This window comes from Aethalodelphis obliquidens, unplaced genomic scaffold (assembly GCF_003676395.1).
Source record: "Aethalodelphis obliquidens isolate GAN/ISIS:26980383/991018 unplaced genomic scaffold, ASM367639v1 scaffold2, whole genome shotgun sequence".
NCBI lineage: Eukaryota > Metazoa > Chordata > Mammalia > Artiodactyla > Delphinidae > Aethalodelphis > Aethalodelphis obliquidens.
Genome location: NW_020837946.1, coordinates 87,840,553 through 87,857,662, shown reverse-complemented (window position 1 = coordinate 87,857,662; position 17,110 = coordinate 87,840,553). Strand labels below are relative to the sequence as shown.

General features: G+C 35.6%; 1 protein-coding gene across 1 annotated transcript in view; it reads right to left on the bottom strand.

The window, feature by feature from the left end:
* LRP1B (LDL receptor related protein 1B) overlaps positions 1–17,110 on the bottom strand; it is a 1,467,083-nt gene that overhangs the window by 1,126,963 nt on the left and 323,010 nt on the right. The window contains exon 3 of the mRNA XM_027078335.1: positions 716–853. Within this exon, the coding sequence (XP_026934136.1) occupies positions 716–853 (138 nt within the window). The remainder of the gene's footprint in view (positions 1–715; positions 854–17,110) is intronic.

The following is a 17,110-nucleotide window of genomic DNA, read 5'->3' as shown; positions in this document are numbered from 1 at the left end:
AGTTGAAGACTGATTCACTTGACTGAAACCTTGATTCTGTTTCCAGATCACAGTCCTTACCTTAATCCTCAACTTTTTCCTGTTTCTTTGTCAAACATTTTATCCTCCCCTTCCCAACCAGTTCTATTGGAATATACCAGTTCCAATTAACTTTTTATAAATTTGAGATTTAGTTACTCCTATCATTAGTATATAGGTAAACTCTTGACCACTGTAGAACGCAGGTTTTTAACAAGAATGAAAATTACAAGAAAGTTAACAGTATAACTTCAGGGAAATAATATTAAGGGAAAATTTCCCATGATACATTCTATTAAAATATTTGATGGCAGAGGTTTTACTTCAAATACCCTTTGTTTAAGCAACAGTTCAGAGAAACAAGTTTTATATGTATGGTATCAATACTGTAACTAAGACTTCTCTTTTGTCCTTTGCTCAAAAGTACTCCTTTCTATGAAATATATAATTGTTTAAGAGCCCAACTTCAAAGTCTAAATGTGTGGTTTTTTTTTTTCTAACAGCATTTTTCAATAAAGCACAATAGTCACAGCTTTGAAATGCATATTGAGTGTCTCTGGCAATAAAACTCATGCTTTCTCAATAACTGATAAGGTTGTGGTTGAAAGAAAAGACAGGTTATAGGTTGTCTTTGAACTTTCATGAAAACTATGAAAAATTCAATATTTCAGTTGTATTTTTCCACAAATGGACTCACCACGGCAATGAACTCCTTCATCATACCCATCTGAGCAGTCCAGGACACCGTTGCAGAGCTGGGATAAATGGACACATCTGTTGGCACCAAGGCAAGCAATGTGATTCAAGGGGCACTTGATTTCTACCTCCTCAGGACCTGGAAAAACGCAAAAAGGAACACAGTGATTTAGCTTTTTTTTTTTTAACACTAAAACTGTTAAGCACGAGAAATTACTAGCGTGAATTCACAAAATAAAATGATAGGCAATACTACCGGAGGGCAGCTCTGATTCTCAGAGACATCAAAATTGGCCTATGTAATAAAAAAATACCTAATTTTTAAAGGCTGCATAGGAAATAAAATAATATGTATGTTTTTCAAATAATGCATTTAAAACACAAGTATTCTTTCGACCCTTAAAGAGGCATGGATTGAAAATCTAAGGGTTGGTTTGAGTCACTGTTCTATTTCTTATCCTTAGATAAGTGGACAAGGTGCTTAAACCCTGTAAGTTTCAAGTCCTGCAACTGTGAAATATGAATAATGGCAACTTCTTGGCATGGCTCTTTTTATTTATTTTATTTTATTTTATTTTTTAATTGATGAGTACACATCAAGCGTTAGGCACTAAGTGCTTTACATGTATTAACTCATTTAATCTTCCTAACAGCCTTTTGAACTGGTACTATCTCTGTTCCCATTTTACAGATTTGGAAACTTGAGACATCAAAGCTAAATAATGGGACCAAAATACAGCTGGAATTATCCTATGTTATGTCTGAGTGCACAGAGACCCCAAATGAGTTATCAGCAGTTCTACAGTGAACAGGAACTGGGGGTTAGCACTAGAACTCATTGTACAGCCTGACCATTTTAAACAAACAAATCCATCCATACTACGCAAATACATACAGAAAGGTTCTTTGTGCTTCCTGAATAAGGAGGCCAGATAATTTGTACAGACACTCCTCTAGAGATGATCAACTAGGGTTCGGGAAGATCTTTTCCCTTGTATTCTTATAATGCAAAATACTATTAGATGAACGGATACTGTGCTTTTGCTCTGATGCATAGCTACTTTGAAAACCTATACACTGAAAACATTTTTTTTTTGAATTTTTGAATTTTATATTATTTATTTTTTTATACAGCAGGTCCTTATTCGTTATCCATTATATACACATCAGTGTATACATGTCAATCCCAATAGCCCAATTCATCACACCACCACCACCACCCCGCGCCGCTTGCCCCCTTTGGTGTCCATACGTTTGTTCTCTGCATCTGTGTCTCAATTTCTGCCCTGCAAACCGGTTCATCTGTAACATTTTTCTAGGTTCCACATATATGCGTTAATATACGATACTTGTTTTTCTCTTTCTGACTTACTTCACTCTGTATGACAGTCTCTAGATCCATCCATGTCTCAACAAATGACCAATTTTGTTCCTTTTTATGGCTGAGTAATATTCCATTGTATATATGTACCACATCTTCTGTATCCATTCATCTGGCGATGGGCATTTAGGTTGCTTCCACTACCTGGCTATTGGAAATAGTGCTGCAATGAACATTGGGGTGCATGTGTCTTTTTGAATTATGGTTTTCTCTGGGTATATGCCCAATACTGGGATTGCTGGATCATCTGGTAATTCTATTTTTAGTTTTTTAAGGAAACTCCATATTGTTCTCCACAGTGGCTGTAACAATTTACATTCCCACCAACAGTGCAAAAGGATTCCCTTTTCTCCACACCCTCTCCAGCATTTGTTGTTTGTAGATTTTCTGATGATGCCCACTCTAACTGCTGTGAGGTGATAACTCGTTGTAGTTTTGATTTGCATTTCTCTAATAATTAGTGATGTTGAGCAGCTTTTCATGTGCTTCTTGGCCATCTGTATGTCTTCTTTGGAGAAATGTCTATTTAGGTCTTCTGCCCATTTTGGGATTGGGTTGTTTGTTTTTTTAATATTGAGCTGCATGAGCTGTTTATATATATTGGAGATTAATCCTTTGTCCATTTATACGTTTGCAAATATTTTCTCCCATTCCCAGGGTTGTCTTTTTGTCTTGTTTATGGTTTCTTTTGTTGTGCAAAATCTTTGAAGTTTCATTAGGTCCCATTTGTTCATTTTTGTTTTTGTTTCCATTACTCTAAGAGGTGTATCAAAAAAGATCTTGCCGTGATTTATGTCAAAGAGTGTTCTTCCTATGTTTTCCTCTAAGAGTTTTATAGTTTCCAGGCTTACATTCACGCCTCTAATCCATTTTGAGTTTATTTTTCTGTACGGTGTTAGGGAGGGTTCTAATTTCATTCTTTTACATGTAGCTGTACAGTTTTCCCAGCACCACTTATTGAAGAGACTGTCTTTTCTCCATTGTATATCCTTGCCTCCTCTGTCATAGATTAGTTAACCATAGGTGCGTGGGTTTATCTCTGGGCTTTCTTTCCTGCTCCACTGATCTATATTTCTGTTTTTGTGCCCATACTGTATTGTCTTGATTACTGTAGCTCTGTAGTATAGTCTGAAGTCAGGGAGTCTGATTCCTCCAGCTCTGCTATTTTCCCTCAAGACTGCTTTGGGTGTCCGGGGTCTTTTGTGTCTTCATACAATTTTTAAGATATTTTCTTCTAGTTCTGTAAAAATTGCCATTGGTAATTTGATAGGGATTGCATTGCATCTGTTGATTACTTTGGGTAGTACAGCCTTTTCATAATACTGATTCTTCCAATCCAAGAACATGGTATATCTCTCCATCTGTTGGTATCATCTTTAATTTCTTTCATCAGTGTCTTACAATTTTCTGCATACAGGTCTTTTGTCTCCCTCGGTAGGTTTATTCCTAGGTATTTTATCCTTTTTGTTGCAATGGTAAATGGGAGTGTTTCCTTAATTTCTCTTTCAGAATTTTCATCATTAGTATATAGGAATGCAAAAGATTTCTGTGCATTAATTTTGTACCCTGCAACTTTACCAAATTCATTGATTAGCTCTACTAATTTTCTGGTGGCATCTTTACAATTCTCTATGTATAGTAATCATGTCATCTGCAAACAGTGACAGTTTTACTTCTTCTTTTCCAATTTGTATTACTTTTATTTCTTTTTCTTCTCTGACTGTTGCGGCTAGGACTTCCAAAACTACGTTGAATAACAGTGGTGAGAGCGGACATCCTTGTCTTGTTCCTGATCTTAGAGGAAATGCTTTCAGTTTTTCACCACTGAGATGATGTTTGCTGTGGGTCTGTCGTATATTGCCTTTATTATGTCGAGGTAGGTTCCCTCTATGCCCACTTTCTGGAGAGTTTTTATCATAAATCGGTGTTGAATTTTGTCAAAAGATTTTTCTGCATCTATTGGGATGACCATATGGTTTTTATTCTTCAATTTGTTAATATGGTGTATCACATTGATTGATTTGCATATATTGAAGAATCCTTGCATCACTGGGATAAATCCCACTTGCTCATAGTGTCTGATCCTTTTAATGTGTTGTTGGATTCTGTTTGCTAGTATTTTGTTGAGGATTTTTGCATCCATATTCATCAGAGATATTGGTCTGTAATTTTCTTTTTTTGTACTATCTTTGTCTGGTTTTGGTATCAGGGTGATGGTGGCCTCATAGAATGAGTTTGGGAGTGTTCCTTCCTCTGCAATTTTTTGGAAGAGTTTGAGAAGAATGGGTGTTAGTTTTTCTCTAAAGGTTTGATAGAATTCACCTGTGAAGCCATCTGGTCCTGGACTTTTGTTTGTTGGAAGGTATTTAATCAGAGTTTCAATTTCATTACTTGTGATTGGTCTGTTCATATTTTCTCTTTCTTCCTGGTTCAGTCTTGGAAGGTTATACGTTTCTAAGAATTTGTCCATTTCTTCCAGGTTGTCCATTTTATTGGCATAGAGTTGCTTGTAGTAGTCTCTTAGGATGCTTTGTATTTCTGCCATGTCTGTTGTAACTTCTCCTTTTTCATTTCTAATATTATTGATTTGAGCCCTTTCCCTCTTTGTCTTCATCAGTCTGGCTAATGGTTTATCAATTTTGTTTACCTTCTCAAAGAACCAGCTTTTAGTTTTATTGATCTTCGCTATTCTTTTCTTTGTTTCTATTTCATTTATTTCTGCTCTGATCTTTATGATTTCTTTCCTTCTGCTAACTTTGGGTTTTGTTTGTTCTTCTTTCTCTGGTTCCTTTAGGTGTAAGTTAGATTGTTTATTTGAGACTTTTCTCGTTTCCTGAGGAAGGCTTGTATAGCTATAAACTTCCCTCTTAGAACTCCTGTTGCTGCATCCCACAGGTTTTGGATCATTGTGTTTTCATTGTCATTTGTCTCTAGGTATTTTTTGATTTCCTCTTTGACTTCTTCAGTGATCTCTTGGTTATTTAGTAACGTATTGTTTAGCCTCCATGTGTTTGTATATTTTACATTTTTTCCCTGTAAGTCATTTCTAATCTCATAGCATTGTGGTCAGAAAAGATGCTTGATATGACCAATTTTCTTAAATTTACTGAAGCCTGATTTGTGACCCAAGATGTGATCTATCCTGAAGAATGTTCCATGCACACTTGAGAAGAAAGTGTAATCTGCTGTTTTTGGATGGAATGGCCTATAAATATCAAATAAATCTATCTGGTCTATTGTGTCATTTAAAGCTTCTGTTTCCTTATTTCTTTTCACTTTGGATGATCTGTCCATTGGTGTAAGTGAGGTGTTAAAGTCCCCCACTATTATTGTGTTACTGTTGATTTCCTCTTTTATAGCTGTTAGCAGTTACCTTATGCATTGAGGTGCTCCTATGTTGGGTGCATATATATTTATAATTGTTATATCTTCTTCTTGGATTGATCCCTTGATCATTATGTAGTGTCCTTCCTTGTCTCTTGTAACATTCTTTATCTTAAAGTCTATTTTATCTGATATGAGTAGTGCTACTCCAGCTCTCTTTTGATTTCCACTTGCACGGAATATCTTTTCCCATCCCCTCACTTTCAGTCTGAATGTGTTCCTAGGTCTGAAGTGGGTCTCTTGTAGACAGCATATATATTGGTCTTGTTTTTGTATCCATTTAGCAAACCTGTGTCTTTTGGTTGGAGCATTTAATCCATTTACATTTAAGGTAATTATGGATATGTATGTTCCTATTACCATTTTCTTAATTGTTTTGGCTTTGTTTTGGTAGGTCCTTTTCTTCTCGTGTTTCCCACTTAGAGAAGTTTCTTTAGCATTCATCGTAGAGCTGGTTTGGTGGTGCTGAATTCTCTTAGCTTTTGCTTGTCTGTAACGCTTTTGATTTCTCCATGGAATCTGAATGAGATCCTTGCTGGGTAGAGTAATCTTGGTTGTATGTTCTTCCCTTTCATCACTTTAAGTATATCAAGCCACTCCCTTCTGGCTTGTAGAGTTTCTGCTGAGAAATCAGCTGTTAACCTTATGGGAGTTCCCTTGTGTGTTATTTGTCATTTTTCCCCTGCTGCTTTCAATAATTTTTCTTTGTGTTTAATTTTTGCCAAATTGATTACTATGTGTCTTGGCGTGTTTCTCCTTGTGTTTATCCTGTATGGGACTCTCTGTGCTTCCTGGACTTCGGTGGCTATTTCCTTTCCCATGTTAGGGATGTTTTCGACTATAATCTCTTCAAATATTTTCTCGGGCCCTTTCTCTCTCTCTTCTCCTTCTGGGACCCCTATAATGCGAATGTTGTTGCATTTAATGTTGTCCCAGAGGTCTCTTAGGCTGTCTTCATTTCTTTTCATTCTTTTTTGTTTATTCTGTTCTGCAGCAGTGAATTCCACCATTCTGTCTTCCAGGTCACTTATTCGTTCTTCTGCCTCAGTTATTCTGGTATTGATTCCTTCTAATGTAGTTTTCTTTTCAGTTATTGTATTGTTCATCTCTGTTTGTTCTTTAATTCTTCTAGGTCTTTGTTAAACATTTCTTGCATCTTCTTGATCTTTGCCTCCATTCTTTTTCCGAATCCTGGATCATCTTCACTATCATTATTCTGAATTCTTCTTCTGGAAGGTTGCCTATCTCCATTTCATTTAGTTGTTTTTCTGGGGTTTTATCTTGTTCCTTCACCTGGTACATAGCCCTCTGCTTTTTCATCTTGTCTATCTTTCTGTGAATGTCGTTTTTTTTCCACAGGCTGCAGGACTGTAGTTCTTCTTGCTTCTGCTGTCTGCCCTCTGGTGGATAAGGCTATCTAAGAGGCTTGTGCAAGTTTCCTGATGGGAGGGACTGGTGAGGGGTAGAGCTGTGTGTTGCTCTGGTAGGCCAAGGTCAGTAAAACTTTAATCAGCTTGACTGCTGATGGGTGGGGCTGAGTTCCCTCCCTGTTGGTTGTTTGGCCTGAGGCGACCCAACACTGAAGCCTATGCAGGCTCTTTGGTGGGGCTAATTGCAGAGTCTGGGAGGGCTCATGCCATGGAGTACTTCCCAGAACTTCTGCTGCCAGTGTCCTTGTCCTCATGGTGAGACACAGGCACCCCGTGCCTCTGCAGGAGACCCTCCAACACTAGCAGGTAGGTCTGGTTCAGTCTCCTATGGGGTCACTGCTCCTTTCCCTGGGTCCCGACAGACACACTACTTTTTGTATGCCCTCCAAGAATGGAGTCTCTGTTTCCCCCAGTCCTGTCAAAGTCCTGCTATCAAATCCCACTAGCCTTCAAAGTCTAATTCTCTAGGAATTCCTCCCCCCGTTGCCAGACCCCCAGGTTCGGAAGCCTGACATGGGGCTCCGAACCTTCACTCCAGTGGGTGGACTTCTGTGGTATAATTGTTCTCCAGTTTGTGAGTCACCCACCCAGCAGTTATGTGATTTGATTTTATTGTGATTGTGCCCCTCCTACCATCTCATTGTGGCTTCTCCTTTGTGTTTGGATGTGGGTATCTTTTTTGATGAGTTCCAGTTTCTTCCTGTCAATGATTGTTCAGCAGTTAGTTGTGATTCTGGTGTTCTCGTAAGAGGGAGTGAGACCACATCCTTCTACTCCACCATCTTGGTTCAGGGCCACCATGACTCTTTTTAGAATTGTATCAGGTAACATGAACCAAAAGGTTTTAGTGGAACTTAAATGAAGTTGTGTCCGCCTTAAAGGTATTTTATATTTTTAATCTGTTCTTTAGGAATATGAAGAACAGCTAGTTTTATACTTATTTATATGTGGATTCACTTGTTTAAAAAAAAGTCTTTACCGAGCAAGTCTTATGCAACAGAATTGGCTAAAGAGTGGGGAGGTGATGATGAACAGGGAGGATTCATTTAGTTTACCTAGTGGTGGTAATTGCACTTTTCATAATTACCCCTTGTGTTTTTAAAGATACATTTAACTTGGAACACCAAGACTTTTTTTGAAGTTCACCAATTCCAAGTCTTTATCAAACATCTAAAATTCCTATTTATACTTGTTTTATAGGTACTCTCCAATTTCTCTCATAATGATCTGTAATCTTGCCTACCTCTCCCAAATCCAAAGTACAGTCACATAATAAGGCTACAGTCATGTATTAATCTGACACTGATTACTGCAATTGCCCAGATTTTTCAGTCAAGACACACTTAGGATAATCACAGTTTTGTCAATACACTATGGGACGTTAATTTAATCAATTTAGCATTAGTTTTCTCAGCTGTAAATGGAAATATCAATTGAGTCTACCAGTTGGGTTGTTGTGAGGGTCAAAAGTTATTCATGGCAAAGCTCTGAGAGATGTAGGCTCAGAGTAGGAATTCAACATGTGTTAGTCATGTAAATAAATGCAGCGCAGTGGAGATTCTTCTAGTGGAAAATCTGGAACCAGATTCTTGAGTCCAGTTTCTGGTCCCATCAATTATAAACTGAGTAACTTGGGTAAGTTTTCTACTTTCTTTGTGTTTTACCAGGTTGTTATAAGAATTATATCAAAAACTCTTAGCATTTTTTTTGGCAAGTGCTAAATAAGTGATTGCTGTTATCACAGTTAAGAATGTTTTGAGAAGGTGAGTTACATCTTATAATGTTCTTTTCTGTTGCAAGCCCCTAAAGAAAAAAACAACCCCCAAAAATATGTTTTACTCTACTTAGTTGAGGCAAAATTATAAGAATAATGAAAAGGCCAATCTAACATCTTCTAGGATGTGCAAAATTAAGTATTTGTTCAACCATTTGTTTGGGGATATCAACAAATTTTTATGATGTAGCTTTACTAGCTGAAGTGTTACCACTAATAGGTTTCCTTGTATCTTTTCATGTATATTTATACAATTACTGCTATACAAGGGTATTCGTTTTGTCAAAAAAATTCATAAACCCAGGAGATTATAAAAATTTTTAGTTAGAAACCAAAAATGCATCAGTAGTTCTAAAAAAGCAAGATTTTTTTTAAAAAGTGATACTTGTGTTGGCTCAAATACAAGTATGAGTTTTCATTTTTAAGACTGTCAGGTAACTGATGAACATGACAGAAGGAGTGAAAATGTACATCTGGTGTTAAGGAAAAAGGCTCAGCTACTTATAAATTTTGAGAAAACAGGAAAAAACATTTGGGTTTCTCAGAGGCAATATACAGAACCATTAGATTCTTTCTACTGGTAACATGTAGGGACAAAAGAGAAATTTGTTTAGAAGAATGAAAGAGTCAATTGCTTTCTTCATAGACTAGCTACTATTGTTTCCCCCTACTCCCCTTGATATACTCTTGTCTTGGTTTCCCTCATTGCTAACTGGTAAGACAGCTGGGTGATGGCTTAATGGATTGTACCTTAACCAGTTCTTCCCAAATTTTCATACCAAAACATATTAAGACAATGAAAATTTGGAAGTTACACTGAAGTAAATAGCAGAAATTATCTGTAGAATAAGTGTAGCGGTTGCCCCAGGCCTTGGGAATTAACCTCAAAATTGAGGGAATCAATACCTTTAACCTCTTTGACCAATGCTGATATACTTCAGTTGGAAAACTGCTAAAACCAAAATGTTGTTGTCTTTCTTGAAAATGGAGATAGAGATGGCAGTCTGAGAAATGGCAATGCTTGCCTCAATTCAAATTCTCAACTGAAACCAGGCAATATGGGTAAACAGTGTACTATTTCTTTGGGCAATAATCCATCCTTGATTCCCAATGAACATTTCTGAAGTAACGGTGTGTATAACCCATGAGGCTCCTTTAGTCCACCCTGATAACAGAGAGAAAACTCACCCTGATCACTACTTCTACCTATTTACATGTGACAAGAAGAGGCACAGGATAATGGAGGCTGCATGAATTCCTCAGAATATGTCAATGCTGCATTAAATGATTCACCTCTTGAAGACTTTCAGGCATTCAGAGCATTTCACAACCAGCAATCATTATTGGGACATAGCAAGGAACAGGGTTGGAGGCTCTCTGATATACCCAGAATTATCCCTTTAGTTGCTAAATCATGAGGACTTGGGGGGACCTGAGAGAGGCACTGTGATAACAGATTAGTACATGAGAAATTTTAAAATAGTACAAAGACTCTTAAAATTTTAACAAGTATGTTAGTCCTGGTGAGAATATCACTTCAGTTGTCAGTAATGCACATTTAGAAAACATTTCCAGTCCCTCAAATCTAATTTTAGGTGACCTGAGCAAGGTAGCAGAATTTAAAATATAGTAATTAATTACAAGAAAGAAGAACTCTATCATGAGGAGGATTTAAAATATATAAACACAGGAGAATAGTATCCATGTTTTTAAATTTTCTATAAGCCTTACCCAATTAACTGAAATATCTTCCATTTTTTAATGAACCTCATTTTACAAATAAGCCTTCCAGGATAATGCAAGGATAGCATGATTCATCTGTATGTTCTTGAATGTTCAAATTATTTTTAAACATAACTCTGTTCAGTTAAAGTGATAGTGGAAGACATAAATCTCATCAAAGGTCCTTTCTGACTAAAGATAATCGAGATAGTGCATTGTGCGAAGGAGTGGAGATTTTTCTTCTGTAATGGCAGATATAGTCAAATATCTGAACTTGTCACAACATCATCATATCTTAGCAGGACCAGTATCAATCCTCCCCCACCGAAGTTAACCTCCTCACCCTACACTCTGTCACATCCCACTTTGGGGGTTTTGTCCCATCAAGATTTGCTGCTTGGTTGTATTTCCCATGTCTATCTTTCCAATAGGTCTGACTCCTCCCTGAAATCTCATTCAATTTTTTTAAACCTACACTCAAGAACAAAGTCACTTTTTCTGATTGAACATTTCTTGACGTAGTATCCCTTCTTTCCTACTTTTCTTAACTGTTAAACTTCTTCAAAATGTAGACTGCACCTGCTGTATTCCCATTCCCTTCTTACTCCAGCCACTGCACTTCCAACTCTGCTGAGCTTCTCCCCAAGGTCTTAGTGGTACCACTAACAGTGAAGCCGAAGGCATACAAGGTCCTTCAAAAGCTGGTCAGAATTCCTTTCTCTTAGACACAATTTCCACCATTATTTTTCATGCTTCTTAAACTCTTGTCACATTATTGCTGTTGTTATTTATACTATTCCATGAACACACTTAGATGCATTTCACACATGCTCTTTTATAAACTTTCCTCTCTCTCTGACTGGGAAACAAACATCTAGTATACTGCCTGACACAGAATAAACAGTGTTCAATACACAGTTGGTGAATGAAGTTGTAGCAATTGAACATTCTTTGATATGCTGGAAGTTACCTTTTTTTAATCATCAATGAATTCTCAGAATTGGTTTTACAAATACAGCTTTCACCCAATAACCAGTCTCAAAATCATAACTGTTCTCAGTTGCTGGCCACAAGAAATCAAAACTCCTTGGCCTAATATCATTGTCTAGTTGAAACTTATTAGCATTATTTACAATTAATTGCAATTGGTATTGTATACAAGTATTTTCAGTACTTAATACTCTACTTTATTCATCGTTATCATTCACCTCCCTAAAACACACATTTTTTCCCACCTATGGATTTTTTGGTATGCAATATCATCATCTGAAAAGTAAACCTTCTCTTTCTTTTTCACCCAGCAAGCTCTTTTTCACCTTCAAGCTCTGGCCTCTTCATCAAGTTTTCTTTGTGAAAAATAACAGGTAATAGTAGAAGCGTTCTGAGGCTTAGAGATCAAAACCTTGAATCAGAGTTTTTATCTGCCATGTATTAGCTGTCTAAACTTGAGTAAAGTACTTAACATCACATGATTGTCATAAGGATCAAATGAAATCATAGTTTGGGAAGCATACAAATTTTTTATTTGTTGTTTTGTTTTTGTTGGTCTCTGGGGGTTTCTTTTGGTTTATTTGTAGGTGTCATTGATCCCAATTTGTTCTACGAACCCACAGAGATATTGTTTATTTCAAATTTTAATGTTTTTAACAGTACAAATATCTCTGTAATTTATGAACTGTACTAATATATGCAGTTTCATGTATATTTCTTAAGGCACAAGGCCTTTATGCAAAAAAAATATATATATATATATATATATTTCCTCCCACTTTAAAATATAAAGCAGAATGTAGGAATAAAAAACATTGATTACTAATTGATATAAAATCAAGTAAAAAATTTGGTACCTAAAGTTATCAGAAAGAAAGCATGAAATACCTTCAAAATTCAAAAAATTAAAATTATTCAGTTTGGGATTTTGTTTGATTATACCTGTCTATCCACCTAGAATGTTGAGATTTGATCATAATTTGAAGAATTGTTTGAGACTCGAGTTCTAGTAAAGTATAGTACTGATTGAAAAAAAAACACTGAGGAATATAAGGATTATTTCCATTGATACGCTCTCTTACAATATTTGTCTTTTGAATACTGAATCCTATGGAGATTTTCTATTTCTTAAGTTGAAGATCCTATCATTTCTAAGAATTTGTGACAACTGCTTTAAATATTAGCACTTTCAAACTATACTAAAAAGCTACAGTAATCAAAACAGTATGGTACTGGCACAAAAACAGATATAGATCAGTGGAACAAAGTAGAGAGCCCAGAAATGGACACACACCTATGTGAGCAATCAATATATGACAAAGGAAGCAAAAATATATAATGGGGTAAAGACAGCCTTTATGATAGATAGTGCTGGGAAAACTGGGCAACTACATGCAGAAGAATCAAACTGGACTACTCTCTCACACCTTGCACACAAATAACTTCAAAATAAATCAAAGACTTAAATCTAAGATCTGAAACCATAAAACTTCTTAAAGAAAACCTAAGCTCTTTCACATCAGCCTTAGCAATATCTTTTGGAATATGTCTCCTCAGGCAAGGGCAAAAAAATCCAAAAAATAAACAAATGGACTACATCAACCTAAAACCTTTTGCACAGTGAAGGAAACTATCAACAAAACAAATAGGACACCTACTGAATGGGAGAAGATATTTGCAAAAGGTATCTCCAATTAGGAGTTAATATCCAAAATATACAATGCACGCGTGCAACTCAATTGCAGGAAAAAAAAAAACCTGGTTGGAAATGGGCAGAGGTTCTGAATAGACATTTTTTCCAAGGAGGGCATACTGATGGCCAACAGGCACATGAAAAGATGCTCAACTTCACTAATCATCGGGGAAATTCAAATCAAAACCAAAATAAGATGCCATCTCACACGTGTCAGAATGACCAGAGTCAAAATGACAACTAATAGCAAGTGTTGCTAAGGATATGGAAAAGAGAGAACCCTCATACACTGTGATACTCATTTCATGATGTATGTAAATCAAATCATTATGCTGTACACCTTAAACTTATACAGTGCTGGACATCAATTATATCTCAATAAAACTGGGAACAAATTTTTTAAAATCTTTAAAAAATTAACTTTCCTAGACTCATTTTAAAAACATTTTAGTTTCTTTATAACTAAGCAACATATTAAGATTTGTGGAGCACCATTAACATGACTGCAAAAAACTTTTCTATCTTTTCTATCTCTATTAAAAAGAAAAAGAATTTTTTTAAAGAATGTTTTTATATACAATTAGATCCATTTTCCTGGAAATATTATAGACAATCACCTTTTAAGGAGAAAAGGTAACTCTTATGCAATTAAGTGTATGGAAATAGTACATTATAACATTTATTATAATTCTCACAGCTGAGAAATCAAAATAGCTAACAGCAATATGGGATGCTTGTGAAGACTGTAAAGCATGTAAACCACATTATTTACTCCATGTTGTTTGGGAAAATTGGTACACAATGTAAATATAATTAATATCCTGTATCTGTTTAATATTAAACATAACATCGGATTGCATAATGCCTTTACAGTTGTAATACAACTTTCCTAGAACTATGTTCATTGCATAAGATACTATTCTTGTTTTCAGGGATAATTTTCTTTTGCATATGAGCTACTTCACCTGACAGACTGATATTTTAATTTAAGTGGAAAGAATGAAAAGAAATTTATATATTCAAAGAATACTAGTATTCTAATACTTAGTATTCAAAGAAATACTATTTATAGTATTTTTAAAGAAAATTAAAATTGGATTTATGAGTTTCAACTTCTAAATAAAATACTATTCATTGATATAATTTGTTAAAGCAATCTATATGATTAAAATCGAGGATACAGAAATAGAAGAACCTCAAAAGATACATGTGCACTCTCTCTAACAGTAACTCACTCAAATTAAACAACTACTTTGCAAAATAGGCTCCAGTAATGACTTATTTACATATTTCAAATGGATGCTGTGAAGATTCAAGAACTGGAAGAGATGTAGAGGTGATTGATTTTGTCCAGCTGTACTACCCCTAAGCTATCTCTGACATCTGTCCTATTTTTAAAGGCCCTGGGGGAGGAGATTTTACTGCTTTGCTAACTTGTTCTAAGGTTTAAAAATCCTTTTTCTTTAGTCCTTAGTCTTCAGAAATCTCAGTATAGGATAATTCCTTACATCTAACATACAGTGTTTTATTTATGCAGTTAATATATGAAAAGCATGCCTGGTCACCTAAGGAAGACTGCGATATTAAAGCAATTCTGCTACAACTACAGATGCCATTTTGTCTGCTGTTATGAGTATGAATAAATGGGTGGTTAGTTAAGACTCTTACTAAAAACTTTCTGAATCATATCTGGAAGTACTATTATGTTAAAATAGAGAGCTCTACATTTCTCTGTGTGTGTGTGTGTATTGCTAACTTTAGAATATATCAAATAATTTTTATCAGTTTGTCTGCATCTGAATCCAACAAATATAGGTTAAGTCATAACATTCTCCTGCACTATAACTGTGCACATTCAGAATACAGTCAAAATTGGCAAATTAAAAATATTGTATGGACATAACCAAAGCATTGTTGTCATTCATTACAGCTTTAGAAATAGGAACTTTATCAAGCCAACACACTTTCTTGCTTTATGACTTTCCACTTAAAGGCAAATAGATAAAATAAATGAAATCACTGTTTTATGAGTGAGTGTCATTGCAGCACTGCCATTTATTAAACCCAGTGCTAATGGAGGAAACTCAGCTTGGGGGATTAAAAAATTGTCATTTAGGTATTTTAAATGCTCCTTTATTCCTTCCCATGTATCTATTCTTCACATGTTCTTTTATTTCTGGATCACCCCATTCTCTCTTTGTCAAAAGGTCTAGAAATTTGTTTTCCCTTCCCTACAACTCAGTTAAAACAGATGTATATGCTTTTTTAATCTCTTAGAGCCCTGCTCTCTGCTAGGCAACTTTACATACTAGGCGCTATCTCTTACAGGTAATGTATTTACATTTAAACAAGGTTCTTACAGAAACAATATCGATAGATTAATTCCAAAGATTAGAATTGTAGGCCCTCTGTTAAAATGACAAAGGTACTTTTGTTTGAGAGAAAGGGACAGTTCATTGATTGATACATCACATTTTTTGGTAGCAACTGTATTGATCTGCAGTGGGCTCTCAACACTTTTAAAATGAATGAATATGTATTTAATCAACGAACCAGAAAGAAGATGCCTTTCTATCAACAATTTACTGATATTCTACCGAGTTCTCAAGAAGTAAAACACGTTCCAGTCATACCTTAAAACTTCTGTGAATAAAAGATTTACCCAGTCTGAAGATAATTAAGAAAGCAGAAGATGAAATGTTCCATTTGGGAGTATCTTTTTTCTGAAATATAGAAGATTAGTGTTTCACCTTTAAGGCCAATGCTTTTTTCTTCCTGTTCTCTGGGATTACTTTACCTATTGTAGCCAGATGACAGCTCCTGATTGCAGTTCTGAATTTCGGGGCAGTGTGGAAAGTCTACACAACCTGAAGCATGTATGACTCCCTGGTAGAAAGCATGTTAAAAGACTGATGCCTACCAAAAACCAAAACTAAACAAACAAACAAATGCCAAAATCAGATAGTTCCACACATCCTCCAGAGGAAAGGGAGTCTTACTATAATAAAGGGATAATAAGCGGGGCAGCCAACTGGCTCATCCACATGTCAGGACCGACAGCTGAGAGCCCTTCCATCTTTCATTCCACACACGTGTTAGCGATTGCTTCTGAGCCAAAATCTATGCACACAGAGGCATCTCCATTGTCATTCTTAAGAGGGATTGCTTGTTTGCTTTTTCTTAGAAATTTGTAAAGGAAGACACTCTTCCTCTACAGGCTAAGATAATGAAAGGTTAGATGCAGGTCCCCAGTTAAAGCCTAAAAACCAAAGGCAAGTTAATGTCAGGTGATAATGGAAGAAAAGATTCCGGTGGTATGTTGCCCAAATGCTAACAGTCAAAGGAAGTCTAAAACTATAAATCATTACCAAGACCCTCAAAAGACATTATTTAATTTCCCCTCCAAAACAGTAAGTAACAAAGCTGATATTTGATGAGTAGATATATAAGAAGGGAAAACTAGTAAATACAATGTCTCTGTACTTTCATCTTTTCAGATTAAGAACTATTTTGAAGATCTTTTTGATGGCAAGCATCATTTTTCATCCAATTAACTCTTCACTATAATTTGAATAACACGAAGACAGCTCCACAAAAACTGGAGAACAAGCTTTTTTTTATTTTACAGGGCTCCCTCAAGACAACATTAAATTATACATACTGACTTAAATACTATCCTTCTGATTTAAAGAGAAGTTTGCTCCATGACCCTTGATCAAACAACCTAGAATGACTGATATATGTGAACAAGTAGCAAGATCTTTCCTGATTCCACTGGTAAGTTTATTAAAATAAAAGTTATTTGATAGGAGTTATTCGTTCATTATTCCATTTGGGAAAAAAAAAAACCTGATACTTGCTTAGAAAGAATGGATTAAGAGAAAAAATGGAGAAGAGAGAAGAGGAATAAATATATGCCTTGAGTAACTCCATCACATTTTGAAAAGAAATTCTTCGCTGTGTGTGAAAACAAACAATTGTTTGAGGGACCTGGTTAGCATACAAATGGTTTTACAGTGAGA